Raw genomic sequence first — 25,555 nt, forward strand, 5'->3', positions numbered from 1 at the left:
TCAAATTGTCAAAAGGCATTGATCAATATTTAACATTAATTTGTGATTAATTTCAAAAATATCAAAAGATTGAAATTAATATGTGAATTAATTCTAAAATTGAAGGCAAAATCAGGAGACATTAAAAAAGAGGAGGAAGCACACGTAGAAGGGAAATATATGAATGGATAATTCTTATTGAGTATTGAGAGAAGTATTTATACAGAGTCTACAACAATAAATACAATATACTTATTAACATAACTAGAGATACGTATATGATATTGACAGAGGATAATTGATCTAATGAAGATAACGATTGATCTGATCATGAATATAATTGATCTTCTATAGGATTCTGTATTCCCACGACAAAAGCCAACAGTTTCCTTTGTAAATATACACACATCGGGCATGGGCCGGGGGGAGATGAATAGCAACACTCCAACAGCATGTGTTTGTTTTGTTCAAAAAAATAAAGTATATATTAACTGTTGAAATTGTTGAATGATTCTTTGCCCTCAACTTGTTATTTTTTACACTTGATGTCCATTGACTTGAACAAAAATATCAAATGCGAATTTGTTAAGGTATTGTTTCAATGTAAAAAAAAGCATTGTTTATTTTTTTCTTTTAATAAAGTAAACATAGTTTGTCTGATTATTTCTTTACATGATAAGAGACGACTATATCAACCATTGTAACAGACTATATCAATAATTAAAAAAAAAAAAACTAAACTGATATGCCCTAGTTAAAAAGAGCCGAATCCAAGCAGAGCCGGTCATAATGAAACACTTGACTTTATAACAATGCTTCACCTGCTAAGCTGATGTAAGATCCATGGATCTAATTCGTTTCCATATAAATGGACGTCATTTGATTAGTATTATTCTGTTTTTGTAACATTTCCAATTAAAGTTGAAGTTAGATTATGACACAACAACATTGATACATACTATTCGGCCAGAAGGACTTGTCATACAATTTATATGTTGCTAATACTATTATAAAGTTTTGGTCGTTGGGAAATACTTGGTAAAATATGCTATGTTTTTGTACGGCAGCTATTTATCAAAAGTCAACGAGATTAACTAAGCTGCAACCACAATATACGGAAACGTATCATAAACATATATGCGATCATGAATGATGATACTCCAATAGGATTATTCAATTTACATTGTAGAAGGACTCGTCTTCTTCAAAGAGTGTATCAAAATTACATTGTTAAAAGACTTGTTCAATAGAAAGAGGTCGTCTAGTGGATAAGTTACAAAAAAAAATAGTGACCCAGTTTTAACCAATTCATCAAAAGAATTTGTTTTAAAAAAATGGCCCATGCAGGCTCTAACCAACTGAGCTAATGGCCCATTTGCTTGAGTGCTACAATCACTGCAAATAATTTTAAAATTTTTGCTTTTGTGAAACTTTTTTTTTTAGTTTGGTCAAATTAACCATCATTTTCATTTCAATTTATCAGTCAAAAAAGATACAAGAAAAATGTTGAAAGTATATTTCATACGGATTAGTCAAAAGAGTATACAAGACAAAAACAAATGACTACTAGTTTTTATAGCTTAGTAGTCATTTGAAAAGTAATGTATGGAAAAATAGACAATTTGAAAGTAGGATTGCTGATTAAATCTTTTATACTTGTGTAGGTGATGCAAACTAAGAACGGTGAATATTTTCAGGGTCGCAGTATTTTTCTTGACGTGGCTAAGATGAATCCATCATCTCCACCCAAGTAAATTAATTTTACTGGTTGTTATACTTACTACTAGAGTTTTAATACCATAACAGAAGACTAACCCAAGAGTTTTTTATATATTCTAGGTATGAAGACAACCTTCTACGAGAACCTAATCTGAAGCAACAGGAGGAAAAATCCGACGTGATTAGATTCTGCGGTAAGAAGACTACCTTCTCTTACGACGACAACTAATAGAAGAAGATGAAGAAGCACTTTGGTGTTTTTAACTTTTGATACATTGTAACTTGTTTATCTTACTTCGGTTTTTCTTATGTTCTAGTTAAGTTTGTCTAAACGTACGTTAAATTATGCTTAATTTTGGATGGTTTGGTAATTGGAATTAACTGTACATCATGCCTTTATTATTTACCTAAGTAAGAGCCGTATATGATTTCACTACAAGAAAACACGCTTTTGCAACAGACAATATCCCTCAAAAATTTGCTATGGATTTGCGGGTCATTTGCTACGAAGACGAGTACCCTAGCAAATCCCTCGCAAATTTGCGATTAATTTGAGAGGAGGAAACACTCCCTCACAAATCTATCGCAGATTTGCAACTCATTAGTGAGTAATTTATCCGTAGCAAATTTGCGAGGAAGAAGTGAGAAATTTGTGAGGTCATTCGGGGTTTAGGGTTTAGGGTTTAGGATTTAGGGTTTAGGGTTTGAGCTTAGGTTTAATTTTAAAGTGAAGTTCCCAGTAAACATCAAGAGACAAAAAACATTTAAGATGTTGACATGTGTAAAGAAACTTTGACGTGAAGACACGAAAGATATATATATATATATATATATATAAAAATCAATATGTGATTTACTTTCATTATGAACATGAGACCAAGTGTTAAATTTTTTTGATCAGCAATTGCAATCTAGAGTCCATAGTCTACTGATCACCAAGTATACGAACAATGAACTTTCCAAAACATAGGAAATAATAGAGAATGTATCACTAAGAAAATAAATTTGATGCAAAAGAATATATATGTTTGCGAGGGATATGCGACAGATTTCTAACATAGCCTCGCAGATCCCTCGCAATTTGCAAGGGATGTGCGATGAACCCTAGCTAATCCCTCGGTAAATCCTCACGGTTCCCTCGCAATTTGATCTTTTATAGGCAAATTAAAGAAGAGCATTACTTACCAACATCAAGAGACACAAAATTTTGGAGATTAAGGAATATATTTGCATATGCTAAAAATTGCTAAGATGTTTAAATAAATTTGTGAGGTCATTCGGGGTTTAAGGTTTAGGGTTTAGGATTTATAAGGGTTAATGGTTTAGGGTTTGAGTTTAGGTTTAGGGTTTAGGGTTTATAATGGTTAATGGTTTAGGAATATATTGGCATATGCTGAAAATTGCTAAGATGTTTAAATAAATTTGTGAGGTCAGTAAGAAAATTAATTTGATGCAAAAGAATATATACAGAGCCTCGTAGATCCCTTGCAATTTGCAAGGGATGTACGATGTACCCTAGCTAATCTCTCGCTAAATCCTCACGGTTCCCTCGCAATTTGATCTTAAAGAAGAGCATTACTTACCAACATCAAGGGAGATGTATTCAAATTATGATTTTGTGAGATTTTGTGGGATTTATGATATTTTGGATTTTAAAAGATTTACAGTGAGTTTTTAAGGTATTTTGGTGGATTCATTATTATTTCCTATTTTTTAAAAACAAATTAGTTTAGGATTTGATGAGATTTGGTGAGACTTAAAAATAGGATTTTGATTGATTTAAAGAGATTCTCACACAAAACACATTGTTCATCAATTTTTTAAACAGATTCATCCTCCATACGTAATAGTCATATTTGTCTAACAAAGTCATAATAATAAACAATAATAACAGAGTCATCCTCTCGTTGCTTTCGAACACTCTCGTTGACAAACCCACTTTCGAACACTTTCAATTTAAATCCAGAAACGTGAGCTTCAGTGCTCCAAATTAAATATTTAATTTGATCTGAACAGCATAACACAAAGATTTAAATTGAAAAGTACGAACAGCATAACACAAATATTTAAATTGAAAATTCATAACATAGTTTAAAGATAAATTAAAGCATTGCATCATGGCCCCATATTCATAGCAGCATCTGCCCACATATGTGTAGCTATTGTTACTTTCCAGTTATTAGCATGAACTCTTTGTTGTTCTTGAGTACCATGAAGCTCTTCATCCGCATTATTTTCACCATCAAGACCACTTTCTTCAACATCATTTTCTTTGAGAAGAAACACATCCGAGCGACATTCTTTACGAAGATAGTTATGTAAAACAACACATGCAAAAACTAACTCTGCTTGTATTTTATACGGAAAGGGTGGTGAATATTTGAAGATAAGAAATCTTGATTTGAAGATGTCGAAAATCCTCTCTACTACATTTCGCAAACTAGAATGAGGATGATTGAACAACTCATTTTGATTTACAGGATCTTTTCCTTGCCCTCTAAAGTCTTGGAGATGATACTGAGTACTTCGAAATGGAGCTAAAAAATTACGACGATTGGCGAATCCACAATCAACTAAATAAAATTTTCCTGAAATTTTATAAAGCACATAAATAGAAGTGAGATAAAAAAATCAAATAAATAACAAATTCTTGTTTTTTAAATCATAATGTAAATGACATACCTTCAGGAGGAACTGTTAACTTGTCAGTGCTTCTGGTTAAAACATCATGTAAAACTTTTGAGTCATGAGCTGAACCTTCCCATCCACTAACAGCATATATAAATTCTAAATCAAAATTACATGCAGCTAAAACATTTTGCGATAATTGTCCTTTTCGGTTACGATAAGGAGCTGTTTCTTTTCCAGATATCATTGCAGGGATATGTATTCCATCAATAGCCACACAATCCTTAAATAAACAAAAACAAAATATTAAAATTTTGAGAGTTAACTAAAAAAAAACAACAAGAAATCACATACCTTAAAATAAGGATAAAATCGTGTACTGTCTTTTATTTTTGTGGGTCCTGCAAGCCCGGGTTTTGCCATGTAGCTTGGAGCAAGTGCGTTTAACATCTTCATAATTGTGTGAAAAATCTTGACCTTTCGAATATAGCTTCAGCATTGATATACCTTGCATTTTGACCAACGATAATAAAAAATGTTGCAAGCATTTCTTAACCTGAAACATTTCTTGTGTCTCTTAAACCCATCTTCACTCTAAAAATGTTGCATAGCTTTAGGAATGGCTCTGGATACATATGATATAGCCGTCAGAATTGGTCACGATCTTTAACTAGCGCATATCGTATGTATTCATTACCAAGTCTTGTTGTTGGTTTTCTGATCTGGCGTTGTATCTGTGGATAAAAATAACGGATTTTTGCAACGATGGACAAAAGCAATAACATTATGTATATTATAGAAGAAAAAAGAGAATCAGATCATTTAAACCTTTCATCTTATCTTTTTGTCATGTCTTACCTTTTTTTTTCTTCTTCTTTAGTTAAAATAATATAAGAGACTAGATATTTCATGTTTGGTCTCTAAATCTGGTTTATAAATCTCATGGCTTTTGTCCGTTTTGATACTTTTTTTTTGAATTAAGGCCTTTTTTTAGTACCGCTTCGGGTCCATGTAACTCTTGGCACGGCTCTGGGGTTCGCTTCCAGGAATTGAGTCCACGATCTCTATTTATCAAGATGTACATTAACACAAACGAAACCTAAAAGCAAAGAGAATATTTTTCTCCCATAAAGAAATAGAAAACTAACATAAAGCCTAAGTGGAAAATAAGTAAACACCAAAACCGACACCACCGTAACTTGTTGGGCAAGTAACTCAACACCGAAGCCCAACAATAATGTAAAACAGCTTTCTGACAAAGCCCTTGAATGAAAAAATTATAAGTAAACAGATTCGGTAAAACACCTCTTTTGATAACTTTATCAAGTAGTTTTTCACTCTCCTTAACATCTCCCTTCTTACAAAGAACATGTAGAAGCTTGTTAAACGTACTAACGCAAAGCGCAACACCCGATCCAAGCATCTTCCCAAACAACTCATACGCCTCATACTTAAAACCCTCCTCATAAAACCCACCAACCACCGTGCAATAAGCAACCACATTCATCTCACAGCCTAGAGAAGACATATTGTTAAGAAGCCTCAAAGCAGCGTGAGGCCGACTCGTCTTACAAAAAGACTTCATCCTAATCGTAAAGGAGTACACATCATGCTTAATCCCTCTATCATGCATCCTCATATACACCTTGTGAGCTTGATCAAAGTAACCACTATTAACCAATATACTCATAATAGCATTATAAGAGAAAACCGTAAGCTGACAATCATAAAAATCCATCCTTTCAAACACATTCACAGCTTCCTGAACTTTACCTTTCCTACCATAGTTCTTCATTGTGCCAACATAAACACCTTCAAGTATATGGTTAGAAACATTAAGACGCATATCCACAAAAACCTCTTCCATAGCTTCGAATCTCCCATGAAGGCCAAGCTTTTCAATCACGCTGCGGTAAGTAGATAAAGTATGCTTGAAACCATCCTCTTTCTTCATCAAATTGAACATTTCCAATGCTTTCATTGGATCCCTCTGACATTTTATAACTGCAGTTACATGTCTCGGAAGCAGTGGAGGACCCATTAAGGAGAAATAATCGTAACATAACCTAATCCCTAAAAATCCAGAAACTTTGATTTCGTTTCACAAAGACATTTTAGCAAAGAGACAGAAGAACCCTAGAAAAGTTTTAAGTAAGATTGAAAAGATTATAAAAATCAGAAAAGACAGATTCTTTCTCACTCAGGAGAGGAACCGGAAAACAATTGCAATGGGATTGTAAAATTCACCGACGAAACTACAACGGCTACTATACGCCGGTACTGGTAGGACTAACGTGTCTAGTTCGGTCATACCTTTGGCTCAGCGGTATCATCCTTGATCTCTAACAAGTTTATTTCTCTTGTTAATAGCACAGACGAAGCAGGCTGGAGTCTCCTGTTACAGGAAACAATACTTTTGTGATATCATCCTCGATCTCGTCATTTGTTCTTCTTTGTTTTTTAACCAATCCTTCAAAAACACACCCTGAAGGTGAGATTTTTTAAATAGGATTTTCCTTACAAAAATGTATCCAAAGTCTCTCACAATCACTATTATGTTTTTCTAAAGAAATAAAGAATTTAGTTTTGAATAACAGTGGATTTGTTATGATTTTTGCAAATTGTTGATTAAATAACAGTGGATTGTAAGTGATTTTGAATGATTTTTAACAAATTTCATATACAATAACAATGGATTTGAGATGTGATTTTAAAATCACTAGTTGAATAACAGTGGATTTTTAAAAAATCACAAATCCCACAAAATCTTGTTTTGAATACACCCCCCCAAGAGAACTAGCTGATTGAGTTTAAATGGATTATTTTTGTTTCTTTAGCTTTTGGTTGAGTATATTTTAATGTTGGTATGGAAAATGAATTTGATTAAAAGTTTAAGGGTGCGAGGGATTCGCGATGGACTTCTGATTGGGCCTTGCAGATCCCTCGCAAAGTTGGTGTATTTTAATTGGTCAATTTGTCGGTAGTTGCGACCGGTTTGCGAGGGATCCTAGTTATTCCGTCGCAATATCTGCGAGAGAGTTAAGAGAGCACAAAATATTTATATATACAACCGATCGATGGTTTGAGCGAAGCTCAAACTCACTCTCACAAACCCTAATCTCTCTAATCTTCTCCCTAATCTCTCTTTCTTCTTCGTCTTCTCCGGCAAACCCTAGCCGATCTTCTCATTATCTCAATCCCTAATCTCTCTCCGTCAAACCCTAATCGGCTCCTCTTTCTCTTCTCCGTCAACCCCTAATCGGATCCGTTAAATCCCTAATCTTTGTCTTCTCTGTCTTCTTTGTCTCCGTCAAACCCTAATCGGCTCTTCTCCGTCAATGTATTAACCCTAATCTCTTTTTGTCTTTGTTTCTATCCTCCTCGTCACAACCCTAATCTCTCTTTCTTCTTTGTTTTCTCCGTCAAACCCGAACCCTAATCAGCTTTGTCTTCTCCGTCGTCGCCGCTCTTCTCCGTCAAGGTATTAACCCTAATCTATCTTTGTTTTCTTATTTCAATTGTTTTTATTTCAATTGTTTCTAATCTCTCTTAGATCTGATTAAATTGATTTTGATTTTCTTGTAGATGTTCAATGGCAATGATTACACAAGGTTCCTGTCTGATCAATGTGTACCCGCTAACCGTACACGGACTCCCACCGGTTCTACTTCTCGCCGTTCAACTTTGCAACCACTACCTCAGACGCCGTCTTATCATACTCCTTCTCCTTCACCCTCGAATGCGAATCTTGGCTCTGGGGAGCATCCGGAGGTGTCTCCACCCGCTCGTTCGTCTTCCACAGGAGCTTCTACACGTCTCAACAATCTTACACTGGAAGAGTTACTCGATAGTCCTGGGCGTGGAGGTTTAACGAAGCTTGATCCGGCGTCGACCTCCAGAAACTCTCTGGTAAGCTCAATAGTCCTGTCCAATTATTTAAAGTTTTTAATGATAGTTGCACGATAGTTACACTTGAATGATAGTTGCCTGTTGAATGATAGTTGCATGTTGAAATTGAAACCGAGTCATTCTTCATTTAATCTGAATCATTCTTCATAGTTGCATGTTGTATTTTCATTCCGAATGATTCACTCCTTTCATTGTGTATTTTGTTTGTAGGTTTGCCCAAGATTCCTATGTTGCCGCAACTGTTCGAAGCATCTTTGAAAGAGATTTTAAAGAGCCTCATGCCAATTAGACACAGACACCAACTACAGTGGTAGACCGTTGGTATGAATCTTTTGCGGTAAGTCACGACTTGTTTGCTACTTTACAATATGTTTTGTTTGTCGTTTTTAAACCAAATACTAATTTACTTTTTTTTTTGGAAGCAAATATATAATTGGGATCGTTTATGAATATATAATTGGGATCGTTCCATAAACGATAGATTTAGGAAGGAGTTTGAAGACAAGCTTAAGGACAGGATGTGTGATCAAGTGTCCAGGTGGAAGTTAAAGTGGAAACTGAAAGGTGATGAGGCAAAGCCACGGTGGATTGATCCTCAGGTATGGGTGGTCTTGTTAAATATTGGCTTGATCCCAAATCAGAAGTCAAGAGTACCAACAGCCGGAATGCTCGATATCATGATCCTGATGGCACCGGCATATATAAGCACTGCTCAGGCCAAACCTCTTTTAAAGCTCGTGCTCGCAAACATGTAAGTGTTTAGTCATTCTTTTTCAGCAGCATTGACCTTGTGGACAATCAAGACACTAATCATCTCTCTATTTCTGTGTTTCAGTGTGAGCTAACTGGTGAGTTAACTCCTGATTTTGTACGCATCCTAAAAGAGACTCATCGAAAGCATGATGGAACTTTTACAGATGGAAAGTCTGAGTCTCTGTTCAATGAGGTGTCGTCCAAGATTCAAGAGTTGGAATCTGAGCTTTGTATAATGGAGAGAGCACTGCTTCTGGTGGGGTGCCCATTCATGTCAAAAACAAAATTTACACATCGGTAAGTTGTCTATTTTATGTACTTTGAATGTCTTTGTTTTTGTTTGAGTTTTTTGTTTGTCTTTGAAGTTTATTGTTGTGTTGTTGTTTTGGTGGTAGGTTGCTCCAAAGAAGAAAACAAGATTTATGGGGTTGGTTGTTTGCAGTTTGAAGCATCCTCTAGCAGCATCGGTCCACCGCCTATGTCTCCGGCTAATAATCCGGTTCTTTTGGCTCAGAAGCTAGCTGCCGCTGAGGAATGTATTCAAACTCAGGCGACTCAAATCCGACTAAGTGCAGAGAGGATGCATAGCTATGATGCATACTTCGAGTATCTCGCTGAAAAGGATCCAGAATTTGCTGCCAAGTTTCGGAACCCGACACCGACCAACCCAGAAGCCGGAGAACAGGGCTACACCGATGAAACTGTTAACTCCGATAGAGGAACCAGAACAAGAAACATCACCTCTCTCTCTGAAACTTTTTAAACTCTTCCTTTAATCCTAGTGTTTTGTAATGTAAATTTTTTTTTTTAAAAATTTTTAATTTCATTTGAGTTGGAATTTTTTTTTTTTTTTTATTTGATTAAGAATTTTAATTCTATTCCCAATTCTGAGTTGAAATTAAAAGAGAAAATTATCAAATATGCCATGTACAGTACAATTTTTTTTAAGAAATGCCACTTTCAATTTAACCTTTTCTAAAATGCCATAGGACCCATTTTGATCCACTAAAAATGACAAAACTATCCTGATATTATCATTCTTTTTTTCTCATATCTCATCTCTCATCTCTCTCTATCTTCTTCCCTCATCTTTCTTTCTTAAATAACAAGGAAATCATTTCATGGATTTGAAAAGTTTTTCTGATGACTGTTTCATCATAATCACTTCACCAGAGATAGATAGGAACCAGATTGTAACAGCAGAGACCGAATCAGTGAAGAGGCGTTTACAGATGGTGGAGCAACAATGATATCCCATATCTCTCACCTTCAACTATTCATCTTCTTCCATCTCTCTCTCTCAAAACCTCCATATCTCTTTAAGTTTCTTATGTTTGTTTCCTTCTCTATACAACTTTACTGGACCAGATCTATAATTTGACCCGTTATTTTTTTTGATGGACCAGATTCGTTGGAAGAGATGGTGGACCAGATCCGGTGGATCATATTCGATCTGAAATATGTTCATTTGTTATTTTCTAACTTTTTGTCAATTGTGCAGATATACTGCCATAAGTGATAGATTAGAGGATGACAATAAGTAATGCACCTCCACAAGACATCATCCATGTTCCAGCCAAGTTTTACTCTATGAATATTTGTCTTTCAATGGATCAGATCTGGTCTACTTAATATGTTCATTTCCTAACTTGTTGTCTATCCTGTTTTTCATTTTGATGGACAACTAATCATGATTTATAATCAGATGTAATAACATGTAATAGCTTTTGTTCTATCTATATTTTGACATTTGTCTATTTGTTTTACTACTTTCATTACTTACAACTTCACTTCTACTACTTGCACTATTTGATGGACAACAGCAAACATTGCACTTATTGTCTATTATAACTTTATGTTGTCCATCGTAATAGCTTGATGGACTATAATAGAACAGACAATAACATGTCCTTATTAATTAGAAATACCCAAAAATCCTTTTTTTCTCTCATTTTTTAACTTAAAAGGTATTTTAGTCTTTTCTTCATGTGGCATAAATTTTGAAAGTGGCATTTTCAAAAAAGAAATAATGAAAATGACATTTTTCATAGCTTTAATTAGGAAAGTGGCATTTCTCACTAAATTCCCAAACTAAAATTTCATTTAATTTTAATTCAATTTCAATTGAAATTAAGATAAAATTTTAATTTCAATTCAATTTTAATTCTATTACAAATTGTAATTTAATTCTAATTCCATTTTAATCCAGCTTGCAACGTATTTGCGATAGATTAAGTTTCTCGCAAATTGCTTCTGATTTGCGAGTCAAGAGATTTCTCGCAAACTGCTAGTAATGTGCGAGGAAAGACATCCTCACAAATTGCGAGGTAATTTGCAAGGGAAAAAATTCCTCACAAAAGTTGCGAGGGATTTACGATATTTGCAATTTGCGAGACGCGATTTGCGAGGAATTTTTGTGCCTCGCAAATCTCTTGTGATTGTTGATTTGAAAGGGAATTGCGATGTATTGTTCCATCGCAAATCGATTGTTTTCTTGTAGTGTTTGTACTGGTTGAGTTGAGAAAACCATGCATAATCTTCCAGCCACATATTTTTTTTTTTTTTTTTGGACAAACAAGACTTTCATTCACTTAAAACCTCATAAGAGGGAAGTTCATACAACTGAAAGTTAAGAAAATACAAAGCAAATAAAGATAGTTGTTCCATGAGTTTTCCAAGAAGGTGCTGAGCTTTGAAAAGTGTGTAGTGCTTGAAGAATCTGTTGGGACCATAGCGGAATCGACTATGAAGACGGGCTTCGCGAGTTCCTTGACCAACAAGTGGTCATAGACGGCTCGAGCAATATATGCAACTGAGCTTTTAGAAGAGTGCTCCACAGGGGATACACAAGGTAGGGTTCTCGTCACTAAGAGAAGGCTCAAGAACAATCGTTCAAGGTTTTCCACACTTTTAAGACCAAATCTCAAAACTGTTGGTGAAGCTACAAAAGGGGATCGCAAGTGATATGTGTAGGACAGTAACAGAGCAGGTAGGTCCTCCCTCACATGAAGCCATCGGCCATGAAGATTAAGGAATTCTACACAAAGCTTGTAGTCTGTTCTACACTCCAAAGATAATACAAACCCAAGCTTAATCTCTAGTGGTGATAGGTGGGGAATGGGTTCAAGGGTTATAGGCAGCGGGTTCAACAATTGAGTCAGGTTCAAACATATAGCTACACATTGCAAACATCCGACCAGAGCTAATAAAATGTCCTCGACGCATAAATCTATCAAACCATTCTAAAGACGCCAATGTTCTGTTACTGAGGAGCCCTCAACTTGACCAAGCAGAAGTAATGGGTGCTAAAGAGGGTGAGCTTGATATAAACTTATCGACCTTGGATTTGGGTGGGTTCATACTCGGTTCAAGGCCAGGAAAAGGGGCAATGGCTTGATATGCATCATAACAGATAATAATCACGATTCCACAAAGCTGCAATCTTAGACTTATACCCGGTGACAAAAGGAGTGCAACATCCATATGGTTATGAGGATTGATTAACCTAGTCTTCCCTAAAGGCAGAGTTTCTATGACCGAATGGGAGACATTTCTCTCCATTATCAAGCAAACACGAATCTGAGAAAATCTAAGCAGAGCAGTTGAAAGTTCAGACCTGGATATGGGCCACGGAGGGGTTAATGGGCCATAAGGATAATCGAGGTCCATCCTAGTAAACCCTAGGGTTAGTACAGTTGGGAGAAGGGAGCAAGAGTCGCCGCTGGTTTGAAGGATCGGAGTGGCATGCGGCGATGAGGCATCCTGTTGGGCTATCCACCAGCTTATAAGCTCGCCGTGTGTCATCGGCGTTCCCACTGGACAAAGCACATCTGATGGTCCAAGAGAAGCTCTTGCCATCAACGAAATCTGGTCGGAAGGGGACAGTGGTGGTGCCGATGCTTGTCCAGATCTAGAGCCAAAGGATGTAGTGATGAATTCTTGCTCAGATGTATGAGATGAGAAACGGCTGGACTGTTTTGAAGCTTCTGAAATAGGGTTCACGAGCGGATATGCATCCGAGATCTGGTTCAGATCGGAATTTGTAGAGTACCGATTAACTCTTCTGTCGGTAAAGTAACCCTTGGAACAGAAGAGTTCTTGGAGAATTTCGTTTGGATTTTTAGGGAAGGAGAGATTAGAGATAGAGAAAAGGAACAGAGCAAAGCTTATGTAAGTAGCAGAAGGATTAAAGAGATCTGTCACCCCCCGACGCCGGCGACCAGAGGTCTCACCGGCGCCGGAAGGCATGTTTGAGAAAGGGGTATCGATTCCCGTGTCTGGGAGCTTTTTAAGGTATTTAGTAGGTATATTTTAAGACATTAAAAATTCCAGCCACAGATTTACATTCTCATTTTTAGTCTTAACTTAATTCAGTCTTTCTTCATATCTTTCACCAAAGTGAAAAAGAGTAGTACTCAAGACCGAGACACTAGCTTGACGATCACCTTTGTACATACATATACTTCAAACTTACTATGAAAAATAGATGAAATTTCGGGAATCATGAATGATCCAATTTATGTTACATGTTTATATATATTTACAGTTTTGAAAACAAATCTTGTTTTTTAAGAACTAATTTAATATATGTAAAGTATACACTATGCCCATCAAAGGTATGTCTGCTGCATAGGAAAAGAAGTATTTCGTGTCGGTTATAAATGGTTGGTTCATACACTCATACACTAATTAATATAGAAATTTCATATACTTTTGTTTGTAATTAAGAAAGTCGTACGACGACTCGTTAATAACATAACTTAGGGCTCGTAATTTATCACAAAATACATTACTTTGTAATTCTGTTTAAGAAAAAACCCGTGACAGACAATACTTTCCTCCCGTCCGGCATTTTTTTTTTTTTTAACGTCTTTTATAAGAAAATCATTGTTTTACATAATCTTGGAAAAGCTCCCTCCTTAAATACATTGGAGGGTAGTAGTTTACACAAAAAGATTCATGTTGTAGATGAGCTTGTTTTGCTAATCTATCAGCAGCCTGATTGCACTCTCTTCGGACTAGCGAGAAAGATATATCAGTGAATAGATCCGCCCAACTGCGGATATCGACTAGGAGATGCTCCATAGTTATATTTGTGTTTCGTTGATGTAAAAGATCATCCAGAGCCTTACAGTCACCCTCGATAATTACCTGTCGGAAACCTCGACACCAAGTCGATTGAAGGGCATAAAGCAGAGCTAGTCCCTCGGTTTCCAAAGGAGTAGATGCTTGCTTCATCTTTGAATTTCCGGATAATAGATACGTACCTTTGTGGCCAGTCTGCCGGTTTTTGCTCAGAAACTGCCCCCACGATGTGGGATGGGATCCATTTGCATTGGCGGTTGAGCGGTTTTCCATTCCTCCACTTCCCCAATTTTCGATTATCCCGAATTCTTCTCATATAAACCGCTTTACAGTTACAAACACCACTATTTATACCCACCGGGAATTCGATGTCAACCTCAACTCTCTTTTGCTTTCCCAATACAAATCGTTTTCCTCCTTTTCTATCTCTATCCCCCTGACATAAAAATGGATGACCCAAATGGGAATGCTGCTGCTACTTTTGAAATTCCGACAAATCTCTGTCAAGAAGCCACTCGAGTCTCGCAATTCAGCCTCCTTGTCCGTCCAGCAAACTCCCGAAGACAAAACCTTCGTGCAATGATCCGTTTCTTTCCGCGACTTTGGGGTATGGATAACACTGTTACTGGTAGGGTTATCGAACATGGGCGTACTCAGTTCCTGTTTCCATCCAATGAAGCCCTACAACTAGTGTACTGTCGGGGTCCCTGGAGTTTCAATGAGTGGATGGTGGCCATGGAACCTTGGCAACTCAATCTGCCAGATGCAAATCCCACCAATATAAATTTCTGGATCCAAATCCGTGGTATCCCCTTGCGGTTCTTCACACCACCAATGGTTCGCTATATTGCAGGAACACTGGGGATAATTGTGGAGTCGGAGATAGAGGACGTCGCTGGTGGCAATGCTGAATTTGCCCGCGTCTGCATTCAGTGGCCCTTGGATCAACCTGTGATCTTTACGCGGAGGTTCCGTTTTGGTGATGATTGGGCTCTGCTCTCCTTCCGTTATGAACGATTGCGGAACTACTGCTTCAGATGTCATTCTCTCAGACATGACATCTCTGAGTGCACTGCAGAACATGAGGCCGAAGATGTTCACCATCCTCCTCCAGAGCAAAATGCAATGGTTAATGCTGCTGTTTTTCCTGTTCAACCTCAACCACATCTACATGAACTCCCTGCTCCACCCGACAATGCCCAAATTCAACATCAGGCACGGCTGGCATTACCGCCACCACCACAACAACAAGTTATCTTGTCAGAACTTGTTCCAATTAATGGTCAATTGATCTCTATTGGCGACCTCCGCAGCCTCTACCACAACTACACAGCATCAGCAGATCCATCAGAAGCAGAGGCAAGACGTAGAGGTCTTATTGTCGTATTGGAGCATACGGGCAACAGAATCCTTGAAGCGGTGACAAGACCAATTCCATTGCCATCACTCAATCAACGTAAGCGCCGTCATGTGTATTCACCGATGGATGCAAGTTCTTCTTCTGCTAACGGAGGCGCGGCGGGCCCGGTACCGCCAGACGTCCCATGAGGATAGCCAGTTGGAATTGTCAGGGGATGGGGAAGTCTCCTACAGTTCGACGCCTAAAAGAGATTTGTCGCCAACATTTCTTGGACGCAATCTTCCTCATTGAAACAAAACAATCAACTAGCTATGTTTCTGATATTGCAGTTTCTTTAGGTTTCCCTAAGTATTGTATTGTTCCGCCTCAAGGGCTCAGTGGAGGGTTAGCTTTGATTTGGAAGAATACAATTGATGTTTCCATTTTGTACCAAGATGCAAGACTTGTAAATTGCTATGTTAATGATAAAATATCTACTTTCTACTTGTCTTGTGTTTATGGGCACCCTGATCCACAATTTCGATCGGAGTTATGGGAACGTTTACAACAATATGCAGCTAACAGAGATGAAGCGTGGTTAATGATTGGGGACTTCAACCAAATTATGAGTAATAGCGAAAAGATTGGTGTCCATGACCAAGATGAAAACACTTTCAGAGATTTCAAAGACATGCTGAGTATCTGTGATATGGTTGATTTGAAACACACAGGCAATAAATTTAGTTGGAGTGGTCAATGCAGTATAGTAAGGGATGGAATCCGATCAAAGGAACTAATACAGTGCTGTCTGGACAGAGCTCTTGCAAATACAGAATGGTTCTCTGCTTTTCCTGCTTCTATGTCAACGTTCCTCGAGCCTATTGAATCAGATCATCGGCCCGTTATTGTGGATATACAGTCAGAAATAAGAGTTAAACAGGGTTTATTCCGTTATGATCACCGGTTAGGGAAAAGAGAAGGCTTTATTCAAGCAATGAAAGAAGACTGGAACAACCTCCCTCATGATCGCAGCTTTACAGATAAGCTCAAGATCTTACGGAAAAAGATCTCCACTTGGAAACGTTCCAATCAGACAAATTCTGCAGTTGAAATTAAGCAGCTCAAAGAACAGCTAGAAACAGAGTTTCAGCAAGCTCATCTAGATGGTACGCGTATTCAGGCAATTAAGAGGTCTTTGAACATTGCTTATTTGCACGAAGAGATTTATTGGAGGCAAAAAAGTCGAGCACAATGGCTCAATGAAGGGGATCGTAATACCTCTTATTTCCATGGAAGCGCTAAATCTAGAAAAGCATGGAATCGCATGGTTTCAATTCATGATCTTCATGGCATTGAACATATAGGAGATGATAAGGTGTCTTTGGTTGCTACAAAATATTTTGAAGATCAGTATAAAAAAGAAGTTCACGCTTGTTGGGGTTCTTTCTTTGATCATGTTGCTACTCCGGTCACTGATGTTATGAATCTTTCGCTTACTCAAGTGGTGACAGATGATGAGATTAAAGGAGCAGCTTTTGATATTAATGGAGATCGAGCACCAAGCCCGGACGGTATGACAGGCCACTTTTATCAACAATTTTGGGAGGTCATTGGTGCTGACGTTACTGCAGAGATTAAGAGTTTCTTTCAAACCAATCTCATGCCACCACAACTCAACCGGACACACATTTGCCTCATTCCTAAGATAGACCAACCAAAAGAGATGAGTGATTACCGCGCCATAAGCCTCTGCAATGTCTCCTATAAGATTATTTCAAAGATCCTTACTAATAGACTGAAGACAATATTACCAGAGATCATCTCAATGGAGCAAACAGCATTTGTACCAGGTCGACATATTACTGATAATATATTGGTAGCTCATGAGTTGCTACATTCACTCAAGGTCAGAAAACGTCAGTCTCAATGTTATATGGCGATCAAGACAGACATTAGTAAAGCGTATGACCGTCTGGACTGGGATTTTCTAGAGGAAACAATGGTTCAACTGGGTTTCAGTCAGATATGGATCACCTGGATTACGTCAATGGTTCGATCAGTTACCTATTCTGTTCTTGTGAATGGAAGTCCATATGGTGAAATTATTCCACAAAGAGGTATCCGTCAAGGTGACCCTATTTCTCCATATATGTTCCTCCTATGCGCAGAAATGCTGACTCAGAAGATACGTCACGAGGAAACTAAAGGCAATATACGAGGACTATCAATCAGTAATAATGGTCCACGGGTTAGTCATCTTCTTTTCGTGGATGATTCATTATTCTTCTGTCAAGCCAATTCAAAGAATAGTCGATGTCTTGCACGAATACTTCAACAATATGGCGATCTATCCGGTCAACGGGTTAACCTCAACAAATCTTCTATTACCTTTGGTGCGAGAGTGGACGATTTTCATAAAAGAGCTGTTCAACGCCATATAAAAATCACAAACAGGGGAGGCTGTGGCAAGTATCTGGGATTGCCAGAAGAATTTACAAGGAAAAAGGTTCAGATGTTTGAGTATATAGTTCAGAAGGTGAAGGAACAAACAAAGCACTGGTATTCCAAACGTTTATCAGAGGCAGGAAAGGAGGTCCTCTTGAAATCAATTGCTTTAACTATGCCTACCCATGCTATGAGTTGTTTTAAGCTTCCTCATACCATATGTCAGGAAATAGACTCAGTGTTATCTCAATTCTGGTGGAGTTAAGATGAATCAAAACGGAAAGTCTCTTGGGTTGGTTGGAAACGAATGTCTTATCCGAAAGATGAAGGTGGATTAGGCTTCAGAGACTTAGAGAAATTCAATGATGCCCTATTAGCAAAACAGGCCTGGAGAATCTACTCATCACCTGACTGCATCCTCGCTAAAGTGCTAAAAAGTCGATATTTCGCAGATACGGAAATTCTGAATGCAACTCTTGGACGAAATCCGTCTTATGGTTGGCGATCAATTTTACATGGTCGTGATTTGTTACTGAAGGGATTGCGCTATCAAGTAGGAGATGGTGCAATGATAAATCCGGCTACAGATTCATGGATACCTTCTCATCCACCAAGGTCTGCAACACAACATTCTCTACCTTCTCACATGGTCCTCAACAATTTATGGCAGACAGGGAACCGTTAATGGGATATTGACAAACTACAACAATATATGTCCATTGATGATGCAAATCATGCTCAAAGAATATACATTCCTCAACATCATTGTTCCGATAAGTTGATCTGGCATTATACCAAAGATGGTATTTACTCCGTGAAGACTGGTTATTGGTTGAGTACTCACCTCCCAGAAGATAACCCGATGATGGCTCCTCCACAAGGGAACCCAGTTCTGAAAGCTAAACTCTGGAAAACATCAATACCACCGAAGCTCAAACACTTCTATTGGCGAGTGTTATCTTCAGCCCTTAGTTCTGGTTCGGAACTTAACCGTAGAGGTATTCCAGTGGATGCAACCTGTCAACGCTGTCGAAATTCAGTTGAAACTATCAATCATCTAATTTTTCAATGCCAATTTGCTATCGAGACGTGGTCACTCTCTGCTCAACCTGTAAATCAGATGATTACTTCAAGTTTAGAGGAAAACTTTGAAGTTTTGCTTTCAGAGTACCATTCCGCGACTGATCCGTCAAAGAAACATCTCCCGTTCTAGATTGGATGGCAACTATAGAAGTCACGCAATGATCTCATCTTCAATAATGTAGTTTGGGACGCAGCTTCAGTTTTTTCAAAAGCTGCAGATAATGTTACGGAATGGTTGGATGCGACGCAACCTTCTACAGAACAACTACGTCACACTCATCAACAAGATTCATCCTCTACATCAGCCCATTGGCAACCACCACAAACAGACTATGTTAAAGTCAACTTTGATGGAAGTTTTCATTACCATGATGGAAGTATAGGTGTTGGTTGGATCATACGGGATGATAAAGGTACTGAAAACTCAAAAACATGCCTTTTTATATATTACCAAAAAATTAGAACTAATAGTATATAGGGAGATTCTCAAAAATAGCACCAAACTAGGTTTTTCTTCCAAAGTTAGCACACAATCTCATATTTTCCAGATTTAGCACACATCTTCTAATTTAATATTAAAAACACTGAAATTATTAACTAAAATAAATAATAAAAGTCTCCATCTTTCTCGATGGCTCTTTGTTATCTCTACATAAACTGGATCTCATTTTCCAATCTGAAACTTTTGAGATCTCATTTTTACCGGTGATGAGCTCTAATCAGAAAAAGATTAAGCGGTTTCAAAAGCAAACGAGCAAAACTTGTCTGGACAAATCCGATTTGTCACCGCCTCTTGATCCCATCATCATCCAGATTACAAGACCTAGGCATCTTCAAGACGACGAAGCGAGTGGTTCTTGTGACACATGGACATAGCACGTGGAATGAAGAAGGGAGGATTCAAAGAATATGATTTCTCTGTTTTGACAAAGAAAGGTGTGTCTCGGGATGAAACTTCTCGCCAAATTCTCATCGATAACTCATTCAATGTCTGCCTCACCTGGTCATGCGTTTTCTTAGGTCTATGGAATCAAATAGGTAGATGAAATAGTGTTGTTGATGTTGGATAATTGAGAGAATTATGTGTGTGGATTTGTTTTGTAAATTAGATGATTGAATTTTATTTTAGATTAATATTTTTCACTGTCTTTTGTGCTCTTAGCTTGATAGTTAGATATCATATTCATGGGTTCTTTGTAGATTGGTTGCATTTGTGTGTTTAGTCCATTGAAGAGATCCAAGAAAAAAGCTGAAATCATATGGGAAAGTCGAGAAAGTGAGATGATTTTTGACTACTCTTAGAATGATGAATCGTTGTGTCATTCTTATTGTTAATTGGAGGAGTTATATGCTTGATTTGAAAATTTAGGAAGAACTTCATAATTTTGTGGACGACCTCCCTAAATCAAACATTCAGGAAGGATGCCAAAAGTTTTAAGAAGGATTTCTTAAATTTCAAGAAGACCTTTATTAAAAAAAAAAAAAAAAAAACAGAGCATACAACCCCTAGAAAAATTCAAAAGCATGACCATTGAGTATTGTATTAGACCAAGGTAAGCTTTTGATAGATGATTAACCTTATTAATGGAGTAAGTTGTGATTGATTTGAGGGTAAACATATAAAAGAGATTATAAGAACATTTATTTAAATTCATGAAGGATTCCCATATCTTTAGGAAAAAATTCTTGAGTTTCAGGAAAACCTTCATGAAAAAAGATTACCCCTTACTAATAATTTAGGAAGAACTCATTGAAATTTTGGAATGCCTTCATAAAGTTAGGACATTGGTGGGTCTTTGATACATTACCCTTATTAATGGAGTAATCTGTGATACATTAAGAAAAAAGATAAATAAAGAGATTTTAAAACATGTTTTTCTAAGTTTAGGAAAGATTTCATAATGTTTAGGAAGACGATCTTGAATTTTATGAAGGTCTTCCTAAATATATGAAACCAACATTTACTTGAGCAACTTTGGATTTGCAAGTTGTATGTTTAGTGAAAAATTGTAAGCATTAGATGCATAAAGAGTTGAGAAACGAAAGAAAATAAGCTTGAGTAGTCTTACTCAAATCAATCCTTCTAATCTCCATCTCTTATGGTTAAAAAAAGTTCACACTGCATCCCATAAAACTTTTTTTGTCTGCAACAACAACAAGTCAACAACTATAGCATCATCTTCTGTTTTATTTTGCTTAATTAATAATCTGTTCTAGTTAGAAAGAAGAATCAAAGGAAGAGTTGAGCTTGAGAAGTCTTAATCAAATCAATCCTTCTAATCTCCATCTATTTACAAAGCTTCATTGTCTCCATCACATATTTAATCTTCTTCTTCTCCGTTACCATAACTCTCTCAGCAAAAGCTATAATCTCCACTGTTATAGCTCTCGCTCATTTCCTCCGTCTCTCACCACCATCTCCATCGTTGTTCCTCTTCCTCTTCAATGATCTCCCTCTTTTTTCAATCTTATGCCTACACTAAGTAGATGACTGGTCAACGTTGGAACGAACTGAGACGGCGATGGTGGTCTCTTCCCAGTGGGTTGATTTGAGAGGACCACGATCAATTCCATACCCTTTCTCTTTGTATGATTCGATTAGGAGGAGAGTCTCGTCGTGAGTCTGGAGTACATGTCGGGTTATTCTTGCGACGACGGAAATTGTAGCGGCTAAAGCGGCGGAGTACGGTGAATTGAACAAACGAATTGTTCCGGCGCGTCTCTTAGAAATTGATGAGGATGAACTTAGAAATTGAGATCTCAGATCGGAGGACTCGACACAATGTTTGCCGGAAAATTTTAAAATCGTGAATTGGATTTTTAGAATAATGAATTTTAGTATTTAAGTTAATACTCAATATCACAAATGCTACATTTGGAAAAGTTGAATGTGTGTGCTAACTTTGGAAGAAAAACCTAAATTAGTGCTATTTTAGGGTATTTCTCTAGTATATAAGACTTTATGTTAAATGTTTTAAAAATTTTATTAACACAAACGAAAGCCAAAGCATTAGATTTGATGAAAGGATTTATCTAATAGTTTTAACAAACCAAGCAATTAACCTCGAAAGAGAAAAAGAAAAAACGAAAAAAAAAAAAATCAAACCAAAACTAACAGTTAACCTCAAAGACTATGATTTGTACTTATATTAAAGCCCACATTTTGTAAAAGCCTTAGAGTTTAAACATATATAGGATTTGAATGGTTGGTTCATACACTCCATACTAAACAATGCATACTAGTAATTTGGTATGCTCTGCTCCATACTGAAGTATGAAGCATTTTTAAAGCAGACCAGAAAAATGCAGATAAATAGTTATATTTCAGTATGAAGTTACAGTTCACTCCATACTATCATGTATTTTATTGGTCTGCATTTGGTCCGACAATGGTATGAAGTTTATCAAACAAGTGTGTGAATAATAGAAAATTTGCGGAATGGTCCGATTTTAGTCCGATCTGGAGCGTACCAACCAACCATTCAAGGCCATAATTATTATAAAAAGTTTACTAAAAAAAGTACTAAAATTTTGGATACCCTAATCCATTGCTTCAGTTTCTTTTTCTGTGGGCCGGACATTTTTATGTAATTCTGTTCAAGTAGAATCCTTCTTGTGAATTTCCAAAATGAAACTTCGAGTACAATTTTTTTTTTTTTTTTTTTTTTTTGTCGTCAATAGGACTTTATCTTTTCAAAACATGAAAATATTAATTCATTAATAATTTGATCAAGGCAAACGCAATGACGAACATTATGCCATATTATGATTAGCGGATAATGCAAGATCCTTATTTAGATGAAGGTACATAAAAATGAAAGTAATTCAAAAGCACAATGTTATTATTTTTTAAACTTATTCTGTAGATCCATGACAGTCCTAGCATCCAACTGGAACGCCCTCGCAAGAACATTCGGGTCTATTGCTGGGTTAGACCCAAACACGGGTGTCGGCAATAGTGATGGCACCGAGGTGTTGGCTGCTTAAACTAGCGAATGCAATCGCGGGATATTTCCCAACGTTCGCTTGGAAATGAACGAGTCCCTCTGGAAACACAAACACATCACCCTTGTTGAGTACTTTAGATAAGAGGCGGTTTTCGGGGTTTGACGTGACAAACCCTACTAGAAGCGTTCCTTGTGCGACATACATGATCTCCGAGGCGCGTGGATGGGGTGTGAGGTGGGTTCTGGCCGTTAACTGCGTAATCAATACGGGCCATTGAGATTCCAAGGGTGTTTAACCCTGGAATCTGGTTAACATTGGCGGGTGTCACAGCATACCCAGTTTTTGCATTAGGTGTTCCTGCTTTGTGGAGCCCTCCCCGGAAGAAGTCCTCTTCAGTGACGAGCTTTGGGTCCTTACAGAACTTTCCGTTCACAAAGACTGAACATTTTATAACCAAATAAAAAGAGTGTAAGAAAACGTAATGCATTTTCCAAACAATCAATTAAATTTATAAAAAAAATATATATAGTTAAAATGATTAGGGAGTAAACATGTACATACCACCATCTGCTGGGTGTTGATGGCGACGCAGAAGTCCTGAAGAGAGCTTGGGTCCGAAGCATTGGTTAGTGAAAGTGTAATAGCCAAGATTGATAGAACAGCAAGAAGTGAGAGATTCTTCATGGTTCTATATTTAGTTGAAAGGTTTTTCTTAAGGTTTTCTGGAGAGATGATGATAAAGTTATAAGACATAGATCTCAATTTATAGATAAGTATAGGTGTTAACCGTATAACTGATGAACTTGATGTTTGAAATGGTTAAAAAATTATGCTCCCTCCACACACTATGGTTATGGTGGTATAATAATAATTTGAAAATTATAAAAGAATATATGAATAATGTGCACTTCAGGTTAGAATGTCAGAGGATATTTTACCTCAATTTGCAATGGAAGTTACCAAAGTTTGTCAACAAAAAAAAAAAATACCTTAGTGTCTGATCTTGCACACCTCATATATCCTATCGCCTATCACCTATCGCTTGTGGGAGAGGTCTATTTTGGCTTATAAATCAGTCAAATTGTCAAAAGGCATTGATCTATATTTAACATTAACTTAATATTAATTTCAAAAATATCCAAAAAAATTGAAATTAATATGTGAATCTATCTATATTTATAAAGTAACATTAATTTGTGATTAATTTCAAAAATATCAAAAAATTGAAATTAATATGTGAATCTATCTATATTTATAAAGTTAGTTTTTCTCTCTTCTCATTCTGCCAGCTAAGCATCCACCTAAGTCACATTATCTTTTATTTAAAATAACTTTAAAATATTCATGTAGTGCATATTTATGTTAAATAAATAAAAATACATAATATAAAATAAATGAAATGTTAAAATAAGAAAAAACAATACTGTAAAACTTTTATTAGTGGTAATAAATAATTCAGAAGTAAATTTTAAATTCATAGTAGAATAAAACAGAATTTATATAATTGTATTTATAAAGTTTAAAAGAGGAAAAAAAATGAAAGTGAAATAATAGTTTATAACATGATCAAAAAAGATAATAAATTTGATGTTTCATAAATTGAATCAAATGCTTTTAATCCAAATTTGAGTATTGAAAGGTAGTAATTAAAGAGAAAATAATTATAGTAATTACTATCTTTCAATAATAATTTATATATCATACGTAAAGAGAAAATAATACTTTCTCCGTTTCAAAATATAAGATGTTTTAGAAATTTTTTTTGTTTCATAATATAGGATGTTTTTAAATTTCTATGCAACTTTTAGATTATTTTAATATTTTATATTATGCAGTATTGTTTCTGATTGGTTGAACTTGTTAAAAGTAAAACCTTCTTAATCTGCATGATTTAGTTAAAACATCCTATATTTTGAAACGAAGGGAGTATAATATTTTTAAGGTCTGTAATTCTCAAATAATAATACACATGCTAGGTATAAAACTTACAACATTTAAAAGTTGAAGTATTAACCAACATTAACTAATAAAATGAGGTATTATTTTTCCAGAAAAAAAAAGATAAGGTATTATTTATCCAAATAAAATAGATGAGGTATTTATAAAGTTTTTTTCCCTTTTTCCTTTTGATAAAGTAAACATAGTCTGTCTGATTATCTTTTTACATGATAAGACACGAATGTATCAACCATTGTAAAAAAACTATATCAATAATATATATTTTTTTTTAAACCTACACTGATTTGCTCTAGTTAAAAAGAGCCAAATCCAAGCAGAGCCGGTCATAATGAAACACTTGATTTTTATAACCAGAGAGATTTGCTCACACCTACTTTGTAAGATACTTCTTTCAATTTGACATAATTTTTGCTATTTTTCCATCACTTTTGACTACTGTTCATTATTTTTGTGACTATTTTGCCTATCACATTCTTAGGGAAAACGGCTTTTCCATACCTGGACAATTTCAGTATGTTCAATTCATATATCGAACTATTGGGTATGCGAAAACATACATTGACTCTTAAAATATTTGAATTACATATCTGAATTTACGATTTTGTGTTTAATTATACAAAAACGTGATTAATTAGTAACTCTGTTAATTTCACCGTTAGACCAATCTGACGTGGAATCCACGTGTGACAAAATAACAAAACGACGTCG

At 36.2% G+C, this 25,555-nt stretch overlaps 3 protein-coding genes and 1 pseudogene across 4 annotated transcripts; all 4 read right to left on the reverse strand.

The window, feature by feature from the left end:
- Positions 1–3,653: 3,653 nt before the first annotated feature.
- Positions 3,654–4,588, reverse strand: LOC147933451 (uncharacterized). Its single transcript, XM_087477905.1, has 2 exons — positions 4,381–4,588; positions 3,654–4,286 (listed from the first exon to the last, which is right to left on the reverse strand). The coding sequence occupies exons 1-2, from the start codon at positions 4,571–4,573 to the stop codon at positions 3,814–3,816; spliced, it is 666 nt and encodes a 221-aa protein (XP_087334031.1). The 5' UTR covers positions 4,574–4,588; the 3' UTR covers positions 3,654–3,813.
- Positions 4,589–5,316: 728 nt separating this feature from the next.
- LOC147933452 (pentatricopeptide repeat-containing protein At5g18475-like) lies at positions 5,317–6,367 on the reverse strand. The gene is made up of 2 exons (XM_087477464.1): positions 5,632–6,367; positions 5,317–5,390 (listed from the first exon to the last, which is right to left on the reverse strand). The coding sequence occupies exons 1-2, from the start codon at positions 6,365–6,367 to the stop codon at positions 5,317–5,319; spliced, it is 810 nt and encodes a 269-aa protein (XP_087333590.1).
- A 7,505-nt stretch (positions 6,368–13,872) lies between these two features.
- LOC147933453 (uncharacterized) lies at positions 13,873–14,226 on the reverse strand. The gene has a single exon (XM_087477465.1). The coding sequence runs from the start codon at positions 14,224–14,226 to the stop codon at positions 13,873–13,875; it is 354 nt and encodes a 117-aa protein (XP_087333591.1).
- Positions 14,227–22,553: 8,327 nt separating this feature from the next.
- Positions 22,554–24,004, reverse strand: LOC104732946 (putative germin-like protein subfamily 1 member 9; annotated as a pseudogene). The gene is made up of 3 exons (XR_015575181.1): positions 23,878–24,004; positions 23,450–23,610; positions 22,554–23,326 (listed from the first exon to the last, which is right to left on the reverse strand). The product of XR_015575181.1 is annotated as a putative germin-like protein subfamily 1 member 9 (transcript).
- Between the last annotated feature and the right edge of the window lie 1,551 nt (positions 24,005–25,555).

This window comes from Camelina sativa, chromosome 12, assembly GCF_030686135.1.
Source record: "Camelina sativa cultivar CO46 ecotype springtype chromosome 12, ASM3068613v1".
Classification (NCBI taxonomy): domain Eukaryota; kingdom Viridiplantae; phylum Streptophyta; class Magnoliopsida; order Brassicales; family Brassicaceae; genus Camelina; species Camelina sativa.

Excerpts from the sequence above, each read along its gene's own strand:
- LOC147933452 (XM_087477464.1), bottom strand. The coding sequence starts at position 6,367 with ATGGGTCCTCCACTGCTTCCGAGACATGTAACTGCAGTTATAAAATGT. Across the intron at positions 5,391-5,631 it reads TGATAAAGTTATCAAAAGAG|AGATCGTGGACTCAATTCCT; the intron begins GTGTTTTACCGA and ends CTTGATAAATAG.
- LOC147933451 (XM_087477905.1), bottom strand. The coding sequence starts at position 4,573 with ATGATATCTGGAAAAGAAACAGCTCCTTATCGTAACCGAAAAGGACAA. Across the intron at positions 4,287-4,380 it reads GTTAACAGTTCCTCCTGAAG|GAAAATTTTATTTAGTTGAT; the intron begins GTATGTCATTTA and ends ATAAAATTTCAG.
- LOC147933453 (XM_087477465.1), bottom strand. The coding sequence starts at position 14,226 with ATGAAGCAAGCATCTACTCCTTTGGAAACCGAGGGACTAGCTCTGCTT.